We start from the raw sequence: 20227 nt of genomic DNA on the forward strand, positions 1-20227 counted from the left end.
TGTGCCAAATCCTAGGTCTCTAGTTGGGAAAAGGGGATAAGAATACAGAAAAAAAATTAGACATTGCAGCATATCTAGATGTTTTTTCTACTATGTAGAAATAGCCTCAGTTCTAACATCAAAGTGAATCATTCTTTTCTAAACCTTTTGGTTTAGACTGAGGGATTCTTCTCATTTTCATTTTCTCTTCCTTTCCCATGAACAAGGTATTTTATGTGCTCCTGTTTGCCATGGTTTCACTCTTGTGTTTTCCAGTTTGTTAAAGGAAGTGGAAATTGAGTCTTTGTGGAGACAACACCTGTTGACTGGGATTTGAATCCTGGAATAGAGTTCCGGGAGCTCTCGGGGAAGACATATGTTACACACCTCAGATGGAGGCCCCTGCACAACTCCTGATGCCTTCCCAGTTCTGGGATGTGATGGCCCACATTCTTCATCCACCATCTCCCCCACCTTATACTTGTAGGCATCACTGTTTTAAAGACTCAACCACTTAATATTTGATTTTCAAGAAGTAGAAAGTTCAGTTTCAAGTGAGCCTTTCTCTAAGACTCATTTTAGCAGGAAACTCATTTAGTTCTTTTGCCTTTCTTGCAAATTTTTCTAATGTGAGGAGAAAATGTCCATTTGTTATGTTTCTATCTTTATAACTTGATTTTATCTCCATTGTGGCTTTTGAGTTTTGAAATATTAACAGCTTTCTTTAAGAAAGAGAGATCATAAAAAGCAGAAAAGAATGATATTCAACCACTATGTTTTCAGTAGAATATGATCCGCATTTAGGGAACTGGAATTGGATTGACCTGTGCTAGTAGATATGTGGTTTCTGTTGTCCAATCTGATCCTTAGGGCAGAATTTCTTAAAGAAAAAAGTATATATAGTATAGTTTCCATTTTTGTGATTGGTTAATCCTTAGTAAAATGTAAAGCGTGATCTGCCTCTGAGCAATCAATAATTATTAGTAGACCAGGTGAACCTGGACATGTTGGGTTTGTATTGTTGTGATTGTTTTGCTTTAATTTAACGGGATAGTAAGAAAGCCTTTGAAAAAGCTGCAACCCAGTGAAGGTTAGTTAGGGCTTAGTGTCCTGTGTGTTTTCTGACTACCAATTATGCTAAAGGTCAGCATTGTTTAGATCAGCCTAAGTGAGATTGATGAATATAGCAGATTTTTATTTAATTGGAAAGGAGAATTACTGCTTTATAAGCATCAGTCCCCTGAATCCATCATGTTGGAGAAAATGCACTATCAAGTACAAGCGAGCTACTCCTGAACTAGATTTTGGAGTATCAGTTGAATAATCTAAAGAGTGATTAGTGATTGTTAATTATACCTCCAGCAACTAATTTTTGAGGCACAGATGCATTTCATGAAGAAACTTACGTCAACACATTTGTTTTGAATCTTGTGACTGCCCTAAAATCATTTCAAGCTAATATTAGTCTTTTAAAGAAGGATGTGTTTCTTTGAATGTTGAAGTTGTAGAATTCATAATTTAAAAAAAATAAACATGAGTGATTTTTTTTTGAGTGCCACATCATCTTTTTCTGAACGATTAGTCTAAATTTGGGCTGTTCCTACATGTAATGTATTTATAATTTGTGTACTGATTCTGTATGCTGATGGGGTAGGTCAGATTCCTATTGAACTTATTAGGGTTTTATAAGGTTCCAGACTTGGGCCCATGGCATAAACTCAAACCTATTTACGATGGAATCAATTGATTAAACATTTTGCTATGTTTTCTCTATGCTATTCAGTTCCACTGCTGATAATAAATCAAGAGTGGGGGAAGAATTAGGATACCTCTGTAAGTTCTTTGTTCTACCAAAAAGAAAATCAACTAATTTTGTATCATCCTTACATGATGACTAAAAAAGCTAAAATGTCTATTTCTGGGAGTTTTATTTCCTTTACTTGATGACTCCTTTTACAAAGGCAAAATAGTTTCTACATAAAGCATTATTAGGTATCGTAAAAATAAATAACATTGGCTGAGAAAGCCCTGGGAGTTTACAAGGAAGAAAGATTCCAGAGGGCTAGAGTTAAAACATTAGAACTTTTAAGCATTGGAAAGAAGATTTCTAAAGCGTTGAGCTGTTGTGAGAGGGCTTTTGGTCTCCACGAACTTTTATTTTCAACTCAGTGGGCAGAGTTTCTGAGGTTGCTGTGGTTTGGATAGGGGACCTTTTCAGAAATGCCAGGCTTTTAGGGAAAAAACACAGCTTTCTTCTAATCAAGGATCCGTTTTAAAGTTTGAAAACTTTGCTGTGATTAGAAGAATGAATTATTTCTCTGCTTCGTTGGGGTTTCCTCCGGGTGCCCAGGCTGCAGGGCATTCTCGCCTGGACTACCTCGCAGGGCACTGCTGAGGAGGTGCTGGGAGCGAGGACAGCTGCCCGCCCAGAGCCAGTCCCACCTGCACCAGGGCACCAGGCATGAGCCTCACACGGAAGCTGGCTAAGCCCAGAGCACAGCTGGGTCAGCGCACAGGGCAGAGGGGTCCAGAGGATCCAGGAGATGAGGAACCTTAAAAAAGGATTCTCTGTGGGCCTGTGTTTTATTCAGAGTTCTTGGTATTGAGAGATATTAAAGAAGAAGAAAGAAAGAAAAAAAACTACCAAAGCCATATGATTGTAGACAGTACCTGGAGACTATATATTGATACACAGACCATTTTTGAGAAGGAAAGAATGAAGGAAAGGGGAACGAAGAGAGAAAAGGAAGGAGGGAGAGGAGGGAGGGTAGGAGAGAAGGAGAAAACTACATTGAAATCATTTTGGTAATTGAGGGCAGGCTGACTTAATGAGTTGTTTTCAAAATTATTAGTTACTTTTTAAATAAGGTGACTCCCTTTTTGAAATTGGGCAGCAGATTAATAACATTTATAATCTTTTCCATGCACTGTGCTAAATGCTTATGCATGTTAATGCATTTAATTCTCATACTCAACCTGTGATATTATTTTCCCCATTTTAAACATGAGGAAACTGATTAAGAGGGCCTAGCTAACATGTCCAGGCCAAATGGCTAGTGTCACATGAGAATGTAAACACAGATTATTCTGATTTCAGAGCCAAGCTACCTCTTTGCCTCCTAAAACCTTGAGCTAGAAGGAAGACCTTAGAGATGTCTGTTCTAGCTCACCCCTCTGCTGCATGAAGCAGTTCAGGTCATACACTGCGGTTTTCTGGAGCACACTGTCACGGGTGTCAGTGGCTTCTGGCTGCCATGGGCACCTCGATGTGACTTTGGCAGCAGGCTGCCTACTGAGGACAACCCCAAGTGCTCCTTCCCGCGGGGGCGCCTTTGTGCCATGTGTTTCTTTCATCTCAAATCATTCTCAGACCTCCTGAGTTCAGCCTGGCACCACCGCTAGGGAGGTACCTGCTGCCCGCCAGTTACTCTGGCAAACTTGACATCCTACACTTTATCAGAGGCTTCATATCCGTTTATTTACAGACATGATTTTCCTTATAGTAGGTTCAGCACAAAACCTTGGGTGTTAAAATAACAGCACCTTTCCTTACATAGCATGTTACAGTTTGTTTTGTGTCTTTTTTTTATTTTAACATTTTTTATTGATTTATAATCATTTTACAATGTTGTGTCAAGTTCCAGTGTTCAGCACAATTTTTCAGTCATTCGTGGACATATACACATTCATTGTCACATTTTTTTCTCTGTGAGTTATCGTAACATTTTGTGTATATTTCCCTGTGCTATACAGTGTAATCTTGTTTATCTGTTCTCCAATTTTGAAACCCCAGTCTATCCCTTCCCACCCTCCACCCCCCGGTAACCACAAGTCTGTATTCTCTGTCCGTGAGTCTATTTCTGTCCTGTATTTACGCTTTGTTTTTGTTTGTTTGTTTGTTTTTGTTTTTGTTTTTTAGATTCCACATACGAGCGATCTCATATGGTATTTTTCTTTCTCTTTCTGGCTTACTTCACTTAGAATGACATTCTCCAGGAGCATCCATGTTGCTGCAAATGCCATTATGTTGTCGGTTTTTATGGCTGAGTAGTATTCCATTGTATAAATATACCACATCTTCTTTATCCAGTCACCTGTTGATGGACATTTAGGCTGTTTCTATGTGTTACAGTTTGTAATCAACTGATACAATCATTAATAGTGGGGAGTCTGCAATCACTTATGATACAGTCATTAACAGCTTTGGCTCTGGAATCCCACAGGCTTAGTGAGAATCAGCTTTGCCATGGGCTAGATGTATGAACTCATCAAGTTACATGACTTCTCTGAGCCTCAGTTTGTCAGTAAAGTGGGTCCATGCATAGTACCTACCTCATAGGGTATTATGAGGATTAAATGAACTAATGCACGTAAAGAGGTCTGCACAGGGTCTTGGCACATTGTAAAAGCTCAGTGAATGGAAGGCTCTGCAGCACTCGCTGCTTGTGTTCCTCTAGTGGCTTCCAAGACCCACCTCCTCCCTGTACCACCCTTTTTCCCCTCCCTCTCTCAAGGACTACATAGGAGAAGAAAACAAAATTTTATACAACACTTCCACTTCAGTCTTTTCAATACACGACCTCGTAAACATTTGATCTAGGCAGGCTCACTGCCATCTCACACTTAGTAAGACTGCTCCTCAGTGAGATTCAGTCACACGCATTGGTTCACACAGCGAGAGTATCCAAGCTGAGGTCATTGTGGCCTCGAAGCTAATCCTGCTTTCTTTCTACCAGGCCGTCTCTAGATGGTGGTCCACATTCTGCATGGAGTTCTGTCTTTGCCTTGTGGTGCACTTACCCACTTGGGCCTAACGTACACACACTTCCCACCCGTGCATGTTTCTCAGATCTCCACCTGTGTCGTTACTGTTAGTGCTTGGCCTAGCGCGCAGCATCTGCTCGAGTGTCTCACACAAGTCAGTGCTTAATAAGTATTTACTTAAGGTGTAAATCAATCCCTCCTTCATAGTGTGAGGAATACTGCATAGTACCTACCTCATAGGGTATTATAAGGATTAAATAAACTAATGCACATAAAGAGGTCTGCACAGGGCCTTGGCACATTATAAAAGCTCAGTGAACGGAAGGCTCTGCTGCACTCGCTGCTTGTGTTCCCCTAGTGGCTTCCAAGACCCACCTCCTCCCTGTACCACCCTACCACCCAAAATCAGTCTTTGCTTGATTTTGAGGAAGCCTGGCTCAAGGCTCCATGCAAGCAAGTACTTGATAGATTAACTGTAGATGAACTGATATTCTTGGGCCCCTACGAGGTGCCAGGCATGGTGCTGGTGCTTCATTTGTTCATTTCTTTCCCTCCTTCCTCTCTGTCCTTCCTCCTCTTCTCATTGATCTGCTCTTCTGTGCCAAGCACTGTCCTAAGTGGGGGAAATAGTGGGTGAATAAGGTACCATCAGCTCTTAAGGAGCTTATATTATTTCTTCTAATCCTCATAGTTACTTCATAGGGGAGCTTTTTTTTTTTTTAATATAGGAAGGAAATTGAGGCCCATGGGATTAAGTAATTTACCCAGGGTTACAGAGTTTATTTAGTCCCTTGTAAGGGGAACATTAAAATGAGTGTCTCCTGGCTTCCAAGGCCATGTACCAGGAGATCCAAGAATCAAACAGAGTGATAGGAAGGGAGTAAAGAGTGATGCCTGGGAGGTGAGCATGATATAAACATTCTAACAGCTTAGACTTACTTAGTGCTTATCATGTAAATACTCTCTGCACCTTACTAATTCTCATACAAACTCCAAGAGGTGCTGTTATTACCACTCCTAATTTGAAGGTTAAAACAAAACAAGACAAAACAAAAACTGAGGCTCAAGGAGCTTGAGTTGCTCACCCAAAGTCATACAGCAGGAAAGTCAGGCTTGAATCTGGTAGCTAAGTTCCATGGTCTGTGTCCTTAACTACTACACTGTTACTAAACCAAAAAAGTGCCTCAGTCACAAACAGGTGCTTGGGACTCGTAGTGGTTCCATGTATCTGGAGCTTGCTCTGTGCCGGGCACCGTGCTGTAAGTGCTTTCCATGTGTTTGTTTGCTGAAATCTCACACCACTAAAATGACGTAGGCAGATTATTATTACCCACGTTTCACATAAGGGGACACTGAGGTTTAGAGAATTTGCCAAAAGTCATTCAACTAGTAAGTACTTAGGCTGGAATTCAGACCATTGGTTTGTAGCCAGTTCCTAAGCCCACGTGCTTACTTCTTCTCCGAGGTGATTCTCAGGAAATGATTCAAAAGAAAGAAAGAAACCAAGTCGTATGCACCAAGTTGTATAATATTAAAGCATTATATAATTAGGAATGTTAGCTCAGTAGAACACTGGCCATGTATTGAACAATGATGAACATGAGGACCGTAGCAACGGGAAAAATCCACATGATAGAATGTTAGGAGGAAAAGGGATAGAAATTGTATGTTCTCTGGGATTATAGTTCACATGTGGGCACATACGGACATGAGGCTGGGGAGCAATGCAGAAAAAAGACCAGCTGTTCACAGGTTAGAAGGGTGGGGTTGTGGGTCAATATGCTTCTCTTTTCAGTATTAAAAATATTCCTGGGTAATTTGATAGGGATTGCATTAAATCTGTAGATTGCCTTGGGCAGTGTGACCATTTTAACAATATTGATTCTTCCAATCCAGGAGCGTGGGATATCTTTCCATTTTTTTAAGTCTTTACTTTCCTTTATCAATGGTTTATAGTTTTCCATGTATAAGTCTTAAAATATAATTTCTTTGATAGATTAACACAGGAAAGAAAAGAGTGCTTTGCCTAAGAGAATATTTTGGTGATTTATCTTGAAAGTTTAGGCTAGTTTGGAGTCTCTTGGTGGCCAGCAGTGCCTGACTCCTGAGGTTTTGGAAGGAATCCACATCCCCTAACAGAAAGTGTGAGAAGAAATGCAGAAGAGGTAAAAAACAAACAAAAACCTAGAAAAGGCAGTGATGTCAAGAATTGAATAATATCAGATGCTGTGTGCAGCAAGTAGCCTTGGCTCCAGTAACATTTTTCAGATTTTTCTATGGTTTAATAATACTGTAATGATAGCAATAGAAACAAAGGAAAAGTCTGCTGGCATTAGGTAGAAGTAGGCATGTTCCCCCCAAAAAGTGAAGGGGAAATGAGATTTTTACAACCTGGTTATGCAATTTTGCATGTTAACTCCGGTGTTCTCAGGGATGTTTTCGGAGCATAGATCTGCCTTTACATTGAAGTTATCCTCGACAGGAGATGGCACTGAACACCCTAGATTTAATTTCCTCTAGTGTCTGGAGACGGTTGGTGATCTTTGAGCTATGGGCAGTGGTGTACCCTCAGGATTCCCTGCTTACTTCTTGTATATTGCAAATAATGAGACCCTAATCTCTTTGCCCACTGTATAGTTTTCTTTATTGAGTTTGCTTAAAGTGAGAAGGGGCAGTAACATTATTGAGCACATATTGTGTTTGGTGTTATGTTAGACACAACTTAGTACTCACAATGGGACTGGAAAGCATGTGTAGTTATGGGTATTATAGCACAAGTTAACGGTTAGGTTAGAGTCAGATTCAAATTCTAGCTCAGCTGCTTCCTGGCTTTGTGATCTTGGGCAAGTCACTGCTGTGATGATGATGTTGGTGAGGATAACGGTGCTTGCACTGGGAGGCCACAGTCCAGAAGATGTCATTAGTGTCACCTTGGACTCACTTGTATCATGCTGTGATTGAGACCCCAGCTGATGAGGAAGAGGCATGGGGACACTGGTCACGTGGATTGGCTAGAGGAGTGAATATAGTTAGCTAGAAAGAGAACAGAGTTCTTATCTTTTATCATTATGCTCATCAGTTCTAGTTCAAGTCTCTAAGACTTAGACTCTTTTGTGGCCTTCTACCGAGGGGGACATTAAGTCTTAGTTTGCCTGGGACAGTCCTGATTTATACAAGTGGTCCTGGTAAAATTACTACTAACGCTGCTTTTCAGTCTCAGAAGCGTCCAGGTTTAGATGATAAGTGATATGTCTCCTGCTTCTCTTTCCCTCCCCTCTGCAATTATGTTTAGCAGCACCACATGGAGCTGCCCATAGAACGGATTTGCTTATGCCACACTCTACTCAAAAACTTTTAGAGGCTTCTATCCATCTCTTGAATAGAAACCAGACTTCTTAACCCAGCTCTGAGTAAAAGGCAAGTCTTATGTGTGCATGCCCCATAGCATATTACAGAGTGCTAGTCAAACAGGATAGTCTCAATAAACACATGTTGATGATTCATGAATGAATGTGTGCATTTGCACTCAGGCTGCTTGTCAGTTTCTTGAATGTGTCATTCTTCTGCCAGCTTCAGGACCTTTGCACATGCTGTTCCTTCTGCAACGAATACTCCTCCCTCCCTCTTTACCTGGGGTAGTAACATGTGCCTTGTTACTCCTTAGCTGCCAGCTTAATGCTACTTCCTCTGAGAAGCTTCCCTGATTCTCACAGGTCAGACTTCCCTTTTTTTCTTCTCTCCCCTTGCTTTCTTGGTATTTACATCTCTATCTGTGTGATTTTTGAATAGCTGACTCCTGCACTAAACTCTAACCTTCCATGAAGACAAACTGTCTTATTCATGGATGTGTCCCTACTGTATAGCTCAGTGCCTGTACTCCACAAATAGTTGCTAAGCAAACAGTGGGATGAATGAGTGTAAATCCCCTTGTAGGCTAGCCTTTCTGGCCAGTGTGCAGTTCATGTCACCTATTTAAAGCTCTCCAGTAGCTTCTTAGCTCACTGGGAATAGATGTGAAGTTCTTACAATGGGCAGCAAGTCCCTACAAACTTTGGGCCCTTCCTAACTTTCTGACCTCATCTCCTACTGCCCTCCCCCTTCCTCCCTCCTCCACTGCACTGGTTTCCTGGCTCTTCCTCACTCACTCCAAGCCAGCTCCCACCTTGGGCTTTTGCACTTGCTTCAACATCACCTCCTCTGAGAGGCCTTCAGTGTCACTGCCACTTAAAACAGCACTTCCGTCTCTCTATCCCATTCTGTGGTTTCATTTTCTTCATAAAATTCTTGGACTCTAAGTCACCTTGCTTATTTGTTTTTACCTCCACCACAGCATACAAGCTCCCTGAGAGCAGGGACCTTGCCTCCCATGTTCATCCCTAGAGACTTAGCCTGGCAAACAGTCAGTGCTAGATCAGTATTTGGTGGGCGAGAGAAGGAATCAAAACAGGGGCAGGGTGGGACTGCCCCTTGGAGGCAGTGTGGGGACCCTTTCCTGGAACCCAGCGGCCCCTGGGGCAGGGCCTGTTGTGTCGCCGTGGCAACCCACTGATCTGAGACACCCCTGGAGGGGCCACGTCTGCCTGCCTCTTGGGCTCACTTGCCACACAGTCCTCTGTGTCACCATCACGGGGAGTCCAGGGGAGAGAGAAAAAGGGGCTGAGAAAGAATGATCAAGAGGAGTGTACACCCTGGAGCAGGGGGAGATAGGAGCAGGCCCTGTCAGCATGGTTCCGCTGGTAATGTCCAGGGCCCTGGAGGAGGGGACGTGGGGTGCCCTCTGGCACCTCCAGAGGGGCCGGGGCCTGGTCCTCCCTTGGCAGCTGCAAGTGTGGCAAGTCGGCTCTTTTATGTAGCATTTCTAAAGCTGCGAGTTCCTAAAATAGGCCCCAGCACAGTGCCCTCAAAGACTGTTGATGTAGAGGATGAATAACGCCTTCTATTAAAACCCGGTGACACTTTGTAAGTCAGGCGGCGTTTTCTTCAGGTATTGCATAAGTCAGGAACTCCCTGTTCTCATCCACTTCCTCAGAAACAAAGCTCGTCGTGTTACTCCCCCACTGCTTAAAAATCATGGCTGGCTCCCCGCTGCCTGCAGGCGTCTTGGCCTTGTGAGGGAGGCCTTTGCAGTCTGCTCCTAATGGAATCTCCCACCTGTCTCCCTCCACTCCTTGGGGCACGGGTCAGTGGACTCTTCACCTCTCCCAGGACCCATTTTATGCCTTTGTCTGTGACGGTGGCCTTCTTGCCCGGAATGCCCTTCTTTCCTCCTTGGTCTGGCAGTTGCTGACTCCTTGAAGGACCAGCTGAAATGCCGACCTTCTGTGAAGCAGGCAGGCCGAGTGGGAAGGTCCCTTCACTGTGCCCCAATAGCACCTTGTTGTAATCTAGACGTACTCCTGTTACCTGCTGGCTTAGTGAGACAGGTGCCATGGTGACCACAGCGCTGGGGACAGACAGACCTGTGGTGGTGACTTCATGTAGCTTCCCTGAGACTCACTTTCCTTCTCGCAAATCAGAGCTGTTCGGGTCTCAGTTTCAGAGCTGCTGTGAGGAGCAGAGGCGAAGCAGACTGACCAGCATGGGAATGACAGTCTTTAAATGCTGGATATTGCCATTACTGTCCATCCCAATCACTGCTGTGAGCGCCTGGTGGGTAGACGATGCTTTCCTCTTCTTCCCATGGCCCACAAAGCCAGGCATGATCAGTGCTTCACCTGTATCCTTTCAGTTAATCTTTGGAGAAGCCTGGGAGACAAGGCTTTAGGAAGGTTCAGGAACCATCTCAATGTTACATAGCTAGTAAGTGGCAGGGCTGGGATTTAAAATCCATTTGTTCTAACTGCAGACCCCTCATTCTTCCTGGCAGGCTTCTGTCTCCTCTTTTACTTGCATTGTCTCCCCTGTGGTCACTCTACATCAGCCACTGGACCTTCTTCCAGTTCCTTAAGTAGGTCACGCGTGATCCCATGGCAGAGCCCTTGTCTTTGTGGTACCTGCTCTCAGAACCTTCCAAGGCCTTGCTCCCTCACCACACTCAGTCTCTGCTCACATGCTGTTTCTTCCCAGAAGCCTTCCTGGGGGAGGAGTCTCTGTCCACCATTCTCTGTTCCTTCATTCTGCTTCACTTCTTCACAGCCATCGCCACCAGCTCTGTGCCTCCACACTCTTGGGGACTAAGCACTGAATAAGATACATAGCGTTGTTAAAACTTACATTTTTAAGAGTGAAGGAACTAAATAATAATAACAAAGATAAACAGACAGGGTACTTTGAGGTCCTGAATCCCTGGTCCCTCGGAAATAGCCTGCTGTAATATATGGCTTCCTGTTAAATAGTTTTTGTCCATCTCTTCTGTTACAGCTTTACACCAAAGATACTTGGTAACTATTTGCAAAATAAGTGAATGGATGGATGGATGAGCCAAGAGAGAACAACTGGTGTGTGCCTAGTAGGCTGCAGGAAGAATAAGCGTCAGTTAGGCTTTGGAGACTGATGATCTGGGTTCAAACTCTGACTTTAATACCTTCTAAATGTGTGACCTTGGCCACAGGGTGCCACACCACTGCCAACAAAGCCACTGCCATGTTCAATTTCTTTATCTGTAATGTGGTACAAACTTCTGTCTCATGAGGTGGACTGTAAAGCTCAGACCAGGGTCTCCACGTTGCTGTGCTCTGTAGACTCCAAGGACTGCCTGTTTGTTGACAACCAGCTTAGTCGGCCCCTCCTGCCAGGCCAGTATATGTTCCTGAGGTGCTGCTCTGAGTCTTGGACTGCCTTGGTTGTGCCATAACCTGATGCAGCTACTTCCTGGCTGTTTTGGCTCCTGCAAAGGGAACCAGGCCTCCTAGAAAACCTAATAAGCATTTATGGCTCTGCTCAACCTCATTCTATGAACTTAAGAAAGTCATTTCAAATTGGGGTTTGCAAATCTTTGATCTGAAGTGGGGAGGCATGAGGATTTGCCTCTAAGGAAATGTGGGTTAAGCTCCTTGTAAAATGAAAATCTACAAGGTATTATCTGCATCTTCCTTCCTGCTCGTGATTCCCAGATGAGTCAAGTGAAGGGATGCTTCGCAGCCTGGGAGCCTACACTCACAGCCTTCAGAAAATCCTGTTGGGCACTTAGAGCAAGCTTGGTCCTTGCTAAAAGGTCAGATAATTTTTACGGATCAAGAATGAGGCAGTTGGGAGCAGGAAGTTATCGAAGTGTGAATTGAACTCTCCTCCTATGTCCCAGAACACAGCACCAAAACTGCAGCACTGATCACAGTATTAGAATTTTTGTTCTACCTTCTATTAGAACTTTCACTTCAAGCCTCAGTTTTCATATCTATAAATAGAGATGTTAAGACATATAACATAATATTGTTCTAAGGTATAACTTAAACCACACATATGAAAACTTACATAGTACCTGGCACACAGTAGGAACTTAATGTTGTTTTTTGAAAGAAATAACACACTCAACAACACATGTTTATAGCAAAATATCTATGGGGCCAGGCACAGTGCCAGCCACTGGGTAGAAGGTGAACAAAAACGACAGGGTCTCCGCACTCATGAGCTGGGGGAGCAGCATCTGCCTTGCTTTCTTGATGGCAACTAGAGGGCAGAAACCAGTCTTACTCATGTTTATATCACACTCGGTTAACTACAGCTTCTTGTATCTAGAAGATACAAAATAAATTTTTATTGAATTTTGCTTTCTTTATTTGGAAACTTGTCTTCAATGTGTAGTACTTTTTCATGCCTTTTTGTGGCTAAAAAAATGATTAGGAAATTCTGTGGGTAGGTGGATATATCTACCTACATGCTGTGCATTCTTTGATATCATGTATGTCAATAATGTAATGTTTATTGAGGCTTGACTATAGGAAAAACGTTATACCATGTACTACGTAGAGTCAAAAGAAATAAAATAAAATGGATTACATTCTTAAGATGCTTAAGTTTGAAATGAAGAGCCTGTTATGTATAACAAAGATTTGCAAAGAAATATGTAAATGAATTTCGCAAATATTGTAATATGTAAGTAGAGTTTCAGCAGAAGTTCTAATGCAAGGCAGACTATGATCAGTGCTGCAATATTGGTACCATGTTCTGGAGACTCTATGGGACATAGGACATGGAGAGCTCAGGGCACACTTGGAGAGAGTGTTGTGGTTATAGCCTGAGTTTGAATGCTGTTCCTGCCTCTTACTAGCTGGGTGACTTTGGACAAGTCACCTACTTTCTGAGCCTTAGTTTTCTCATTTCTAAAATGTGCATATTATAGAACCTACCATACAGACTTGTTAGGAGGATTAAGTATGAAGTATGTAATGTATTTGCATAATGCTTGGCCCATGAGGGTACAATATATGGTGACTTCTATTATTATTAAGTCACATAATCTACAAATGAATAAGACGGATGAACACAGTGCTTTATTACAAATTCACTATACCTGTCATTCTGGCTGAGTAACTCTTGATCTTTGCAAGACCAAAATCCATTGCTAATAGTTTTAAAGTTTATAAAGTTTACTTCAGATGGCCAAATAGAGGGCTTCCAATCATACGGAACAACCTGACTTAGGGGACACTGCAGCACAAGTTGCAGATGCCAGTGTTGAGGGCCCCCCTAGGGAAGGAGACAGAGGCCAAGGCTTCAAGGCCCAGGTTCCGTTTAGATATTTCAGAGTGTAACATCCATGCAGTCTGGATCACAAGACCTTTGAATGCTCTGAAAACTCCCATGTCCAGGCCAACAGAGGGGATCGTTCTGCCATGCTTGGCACGGCTCAGACCCCATCTAAACCCTCAGAGCTCATCCTGAGTGCCACATGTTCAAATGAACATTGATTAGGTAGAAGACAGCCAGAAGTAGTGAACAGGATGGCAAAGGCATGGGAACAATTTCTCCAAAAGAAAGAACTGAAACAAGTGGGGTACCTTGACCAGAAAAATAGAGACATGGTGGCTTCTTCCTGTATCTGCCATATGCAACAGAGACCAGACTTACCCTGTGTTGCTCCTGGGAGCAGAGCTGGGTAGTAGAGTGGCTACAGGCATAAAACATGGGTCAGAGAAACCTGAGAGGGGGCATTGGGTGGGGGAAAGGAATACTTGGTGAGATTTCTTCTGTCAGCCCTCTCTCCCTTGTGGTACCTTGCTGTCAGCTCTCTCCAGGTTTGGGGTTGGGCAGTAAGGGGGAGAGGTACAGCTGTCAGGAAAGTTCTTACTTGAACTCTCATGCATGGGCTGTATCTCTTAGCCCACCTGGTATTCAGAGCCAGCTCCTCTCCTGCATGTTACCATGAGTTCTTCAAAGAGTGTGCCCCACCCATCACTGGGAATTCTCATCTGCAAGAACAGGCCCTTCCAAGGACTCCAGTGATGACAGGCCTGATCCTGGCACAGACAGATGGTGAGGGGGGAGTGTTTCTCTAGTTCCCTGTTTCTGATGAAGGGAGGTGGTGGTGTAGGTGTGTACCCACACGTACATGAGAGTAAGTATGTGTGTGTAACTAGCTAGTAAGACCAGGGGTTAGCCCAGAACAATGGAAACTGCTTTTGGTGCTGCGGTTTGGTGGAGGAAGGGAGTGCAAATTTCAGGAGGCGCCATGCAAAGTCAGCCATGGCTGTTGCCAGGGAAAATGTGCCAGGACTTGAATGGGTAGAAGATCTGAGTAGAGGCATTCTGGAGAGTTCTGAAAAGAATTCTGGAGATTTGTATCCAGATGTGGTTTTGCATAAGATGTGATGACAGATACCAACCCTGTGCCATCACAGGTTTGAAAACATTACAAGCCATTTGTTTCTACAGTGTGCATTTGATATCTGGAAAAGGGTAGTGTTTTAATGTTTTGAATCTCTCTGTTGCTCAGTGTTTCCTCAGAAATACCAGATTTCCATATCCTCTTAACAAGCTGGCTCCTGTTCCTCCCCTTGGATATTTCTCTCCTACTTATTTATAACTTTGGAAGCAGCATTTAAAAGAGCAGTTTGTTGGGACATAAAATACAAACCAAAACTGTAACATTTCTCCCTGCTGTTTGCATTTGCTTTCCCCTCACTACATAGCTTACCCGCCAGCATCAGCGTGGCTTCTTTTTATGATATGTTACCTAAAAGCCAAGAAAAAAGTAATGATCTTTTCCTTGGCTCTTTGAATTATAAGTCATCACATTTCTCAATTAAGCTTCGGTTGCTTTCTAGGGAAACTGGAGATGAAAATCCTTACTTCAGAGAGCTGTTGTCAGAGTTCAATGAGATAACATATGTAAAGGGCCTGGCATGTTAAAATAGGTGTTCAGTAAATGCTATCTCCCTTACTGTAAAGAAGGTAATGGGAGACAGCACTGTTCAAAAGCACACATCCATAGGCACAAAGTCAGTTCTGCTACAATACCACATATGCATTCCTAAAAATCATCACCATTTCACAGAATTGCCCAATAAAAAGCAGAGAGTTCACTGGAATAATAAGCTAGGAGTACAACACTTAAAAACTCTGTCCATGACACACGGGCAAAAAGATAGGAACCTTATTAAAAGGATAGCACGGTTTGGCGTATGTTAAATGATTAAGAGGCATGTAAATACAATAAACATGGCACTTCACAAAGACTTCAAGTTTGCTTTTGGAAGTGGACTTTGGAAGGGCTGCAGCTTGTGAGTTTTTGTGAAATGGTAGAACGTGGGTTGTCTGGGCAGGTGCAGCTCATAACCCACACGTGAATTGAAGATGTTTGAGATGTGAGTGTGTGTGCATTTTACATATTATTACAGGGCTCAGTTCAGCTACGTGCAGTTTTTTGCATTCATTTAGTGTTTTTAAAGGAAGAAATCAAGCATAAGCAAACACAGAATTTGTGCTATGTTCAAATTGTTCCTTCATATATCACTTGCATTGGAACACATTCGTATTTTCAAAACAAATATTATAGCAGAACTGATTATACTTACCTGATGTTGTTGAGTTAGGGAATGAATGAATGAATAATGGACAATTTAGATGACAAAATAAGCGTTATGCTACACCATGGAAAGTACATGTGTAGCCTTTGGAACTGGATTTTAAAAACTCACAGTCTTGCTTTTTAAAAGTAATGCATAGCTGCTATGGAGCTTTTGATGTTTCCTCCTGCAGTGACTTTCATTTTGTGCTTCGAAGAGCCCCCTCAGGGGTCACTGGCAAAGAGGTGGGGAGCTACAAGTTTTCCTGCCCTCCTTCTCCTCTTCAACCAGAGCCTCAGGATTGTATCTGCTTTTCTTTTGTTTTCTTTTGAAAAAAGGGTTCTACTGCTAATTTGCAAGTCTCCAAACCACCGCTGGTAATTCAGTTGACCAAATTTTGTATTACAAACTACTTTTCAGGAACATTATCTTCTTTTTGAAGAAAGATAATCATTAGTTGGTACTATTGGGCTATGAATACTCTAGAATTAGTAGAATTTGACCAAGAAATACTCCAGCAGGGCTTCAAATTACCACTTTGCCTCCAAACTACTCAGCAAAGTCTCGTCAAAACAGTGCATGTGAGCTGCATGTCAGATCCAGTTCCAGTCTGGACACACCTCGAATGAAAGCTGATGGGCCTTTAAATCTAGGGCATTGATGTTGTTCCTGACTCTTCACAAACACCAACAGTGTGATTTTATTTCTTTTTCATTTTTAGAGAGCTGGATTGAAAGATGTCTCAACGAAAGTGAAAACAAACGTTATTCCAGCCACACATCTTTGGGGAATGTTTCTAATGATGAAAGTAAGTGCTTGAAACTCATTCTTCCAAGACGTCCTAGATGCGGCCTGTGTCCTGATGGGAGGAATGGTACTTCTAGAATGCTAGGCTGGGGCATGTCACCTGAAACAAGGGATGTTCCAGTCATTTATGAAATACCCCAGGCCCTCCCTGTAATATCCTGCAGTAAGCAGTGCAATGCAGTCAGGTGGACATAGAAACCAAGGCCATGGAACAAGCTTGATGTTTATGCATTCATATTGTCTGAGTCCCTTAAGATTCCATCTCAGTGATGCTCCAGTGGGAAAATGTGGACCCTGAATGGGAAAGGCCGTTCTCCGTCTCACTGTAGATGTGAGTTTAAAGTAGTGTGTTGTGGGACTGTTGTTTCAGAGTCATGGATGTCCTTGCTATTTGAAAGTAACAGTTTCTGGATCTTGGAGTTAATGGAAAGATATAAACTGCTGTGCTTACGCCTTTCCCTGGGTTATGTCAGACTGGGGCTTCTGGGTGCCTTATTAAAAGCAGAAGGTTGCTTGGGACTTACATTTGTCCCTAAAGTGCTACAAAAGGGGGCAGCTTATTAAGAATGTTATTTCCAGCAGGCACAGAAGTATCTTTCTCCCTTGGTTGGTAAAATGCATCTCCTTAGTTCACTTTTCTCGAAGAATGGGTCAGGGACCAACCAGTTCATAATCCACAAGGGTGTTTGTTAGACAGGCTGAACAGCTTCCTCCGAGTCCCTTCTGGCATTGTGGCTCCATTGTCACTATTTTGCTTCATTTTATAAAATTCAGATATATTGAACATAAAGTACATAAATCTTATGTGAATAGTTTGTTGAATATCTTTTTTTTCCCTTTCATATTATATTCACCTGTATAACCACCAACCAGAAAAGATACAGAACATTTTGAGCAACCAGGGACTCTTCCTCATATCTCATCCCTATCGATAACTACTTTTATCAGACTTTTATCAGTGTGGTTTTGCATGTTTCTGAAACTTCACATAAATAGAATCATAGAATCTGTATTCTTTTGTGTGTAGCTTTTTTCACTGAACATAATGTCTGTGAGATTCAGTCATGCTGCTCTATGTCACAGCACGACATAGAGCAGCGTAGTATTCCACTGTATGCAAATATCACAATGTACATCCATCTAAATGTTGATGGATGTTTAAATTGTTTCAAGTTTTTGACTATTTCTTAAGCATCTCTGAACATTCTTTCTTTGAAGTTTATTTTATTATGGTAGAATATGTGTCACATAAAATTTATTGTTTTAACCATGTTAAGTAAATCAGTGGCATAAAGTATACTTACCTTGTTGTGCAACCATCACCACCATCCATCTCCGGAACTTTTTTTCATCCTCCCAAACTGAAATTCTGTACTCATGAAACAGTAACTCCTGATTCTCCCTTTCCCCTGGTCCCTAACAACTGTTCTTCTACTCTCTGCCTCTATACATTTGACTGCTATAAGAATCTCACAGGCAGAAGAACTCAATAAACATTTCTCCAAATAAGACATCCAGATGGGTAACAGGCACATGAAAAAATGCTCAATATCACTAATAGGGAAATGTAAATCAAAACTACAATGAGGTATCACCTCACACCATTCAGAATGGCCATTATTTAAAAGTCTACAAACAATAAATGCTGGAGAGGATGTGGAAAAAAAGGAACCTTCCTACACTGTTGTTGGAAAAGTAAATTGGTGCAGCCAATATGGAAAACAGAATGGAGGTTTCTTTAAAAACTAAAAATAGAGTTACCATATGATCCAGCAATTCTGCTCCTGGGCATATATCTGGAGAAAACTCTTATTTTGAAAAGATACATGCACCCCAATGTTTATAGCAGCACTTTTTAGAATAACCAAGACATGGAAGCAACCTAAATGTCCATTGACAGAAGAATGGGATAAAGAAGCTGTGGTATATTTATACAATGGAATATTACTGTGTAATGCTATGTTTACTATTTTGAGGAACTGCTGTATTTCCATGCCAGTTGCACCATTTTACATTCTTACCAGCAATGCGCTAGAGTTCCAAGTTCTCAACATCCTTGCCAATACTTGTTATTTTCTGTTTTTTTTTAAATAGTCATTCTAATGGGTGTAAAGTAGTATCTCATTGTGATTTTGAGTTGTATCTCTCTAATGATAAGTGATGTTGAGCACCTTTTCATATGCTTATTGATCATTTATGTATATATACTTTAGAGAAATACCCATTCAAGTCTTTTGCCCATTTTAAAAATCAGATTGTTTATTTTTCCTGTCATTGAATTGTAGGAGTTTCCCTAGTGATTAGTGATGTTGAGTATTTTTTCATGTGCTATTGATCACTTGTGTATATTCTTTGTAGAAATGTCTCTTCAAGTCTTTTGACTGCTTTTTAATCAGATTGTTTACTTTTTTGTTTTTAAATTGTAGGAGTTCTTTATATATTCCGCATTTTAACCCCTTATCAGATATATGTTTTGCAAATATTCTTCTCCCATTCTATGGGTTTTACTCTGTTGATTGTGTTCTTTCATGCATAGAAGTTTTTCATTTTGTTGCATGTGTGTTGGTGTTATGTCCAAGAAATCATTGTCAAATCCAGTGTCATGAAGATTTTCCTCTATGTATTCTTCCAAAAGTTTTATAGTTTTCACTCTTATGTTTAGGTCTTTAATCCATTTTGAGTTAATTTTTGTATATGATATAAGGTAAGGGTTCAAATTTATTCTTTTGTTTGTGGATACTCAGTTTCCCCAACATCATTTGTGAAAAGACGTTCCCTTCCTTGTTGAATGTTGACACCCTTGAAAAATCATTTGACCATATATGCAAGAGTTTATTTTTGAACTCTCTATTCCATTGGTCTGTATGTCTGTCTTTATGCCAGGACCACACTATTTTGATTACTGTAGCTTTATACCAAGTTTTGAAATTAAGAAATGTGAAACCTCTAATGTTGTTCTTTTTCAAGATTGTTTTGGCTTTTCATGGTGCCTTGAGATTCTATATGCATTTTAGGATAGATTTTTCTATTGGTACAGAAAAAAAGTTGGAGTTTTTATAGGGATTGCATTGAATATGTAGATCTCCTCAGATAGTATTGACATCTTAACAATATTAAGTCTTCCAATCCATAAACACAGGATGTCTTCATATTTACTGGTGTCTTTGTTAATTCTTTCAGCAGTATTTTATAGTTTTCAATGTACAAGTCTTTTGTTTCCTTGACTAAGTGTATTTCCAAGTATGTTATTCTTTTTGATGCTACTGTAAATAGAATTGTTTTCTTAATTTCCTTTTTGTATTGTTCATTGGTAGTGCAGAGAAATACAACTGATTTTCATCTGTTGATCTTATATATCTTGCAGCTTTGCTCAGTTCACTTATTCGTTCTATCTGTGTGTGTGTGTGTGTGTGTGTGAGAGAGAGAGAGAGAGAGAGAGAGAGAGAGAGAGATCTTTTTGTCTAATTACCCTGGCTAGGACTTCCAGTACTGTGTTGAATAGAAGTGGCAAAAGTGGGCATCCTTGTCTTGTTCCTCATCTTAGGGGAAAATCTTTGTTGAGTATTTTCATCATAAAAAAAGTTTTGAATTTTATCAAATGCTTTTTCTGCTTCAATTGAGATGATCATGTGGTTATTCTGTTAATGTGATTTATTACATGGGTTGATTTTTGTGTGTTGAACCAACCTTGCATTCAAGGAGTAGATCTCACTTGGTCATGGTGTATAATCCTT

The 20227-nt window shown here is 41.4% G+C and overlaps 1 protein-coding gene across 4 annotated transcripts in view; it reads left to right on the plus strand.

Moving 5' to 3' along the window:
• The window catches only part of RFX4 (regulatory factor X4), a 150107-nt gene that overhangs the window by 10514 nt on the left and 119366 nt on the right, over nt 1–20227 (plus strand). For 3 of the 4 annotated variants that reach the window (XM_064491682.1, XM_010996458.3, XM_031462846.2), the window contains exon 2: nt 16408–16494. Coding sequence is in view for 3 of the 4 variants with exons in the window: in XM_010996458.3 (XP_010994760.2) it covers nt 16408–16494 (87 nt within the window). In the remaining variant the exon portion in view is untranslated. Of the gene's footprint in view, nt 1–8977; nt 9480–16407; nt 16495–20227 lie in introns of those variants that run through there. The other variant, XM_031462849.2, reaches the window with a different exon arrangement.

Source organism: Camelus dromedarius, chromosome 11 (genome assembly GCF_036321535.1).
Source record: "Camelus dromedarius isolate mCamDro1 chromosome 11, mCamDro1.pat, whole genome shotgun sequence".
Classification (NCBI taxonomy): Eukaryota; Metazoa; Chordata; class Mammalia; order Artiodactyla; family Camelidae; genus Camelus; species Camelus dromedarius.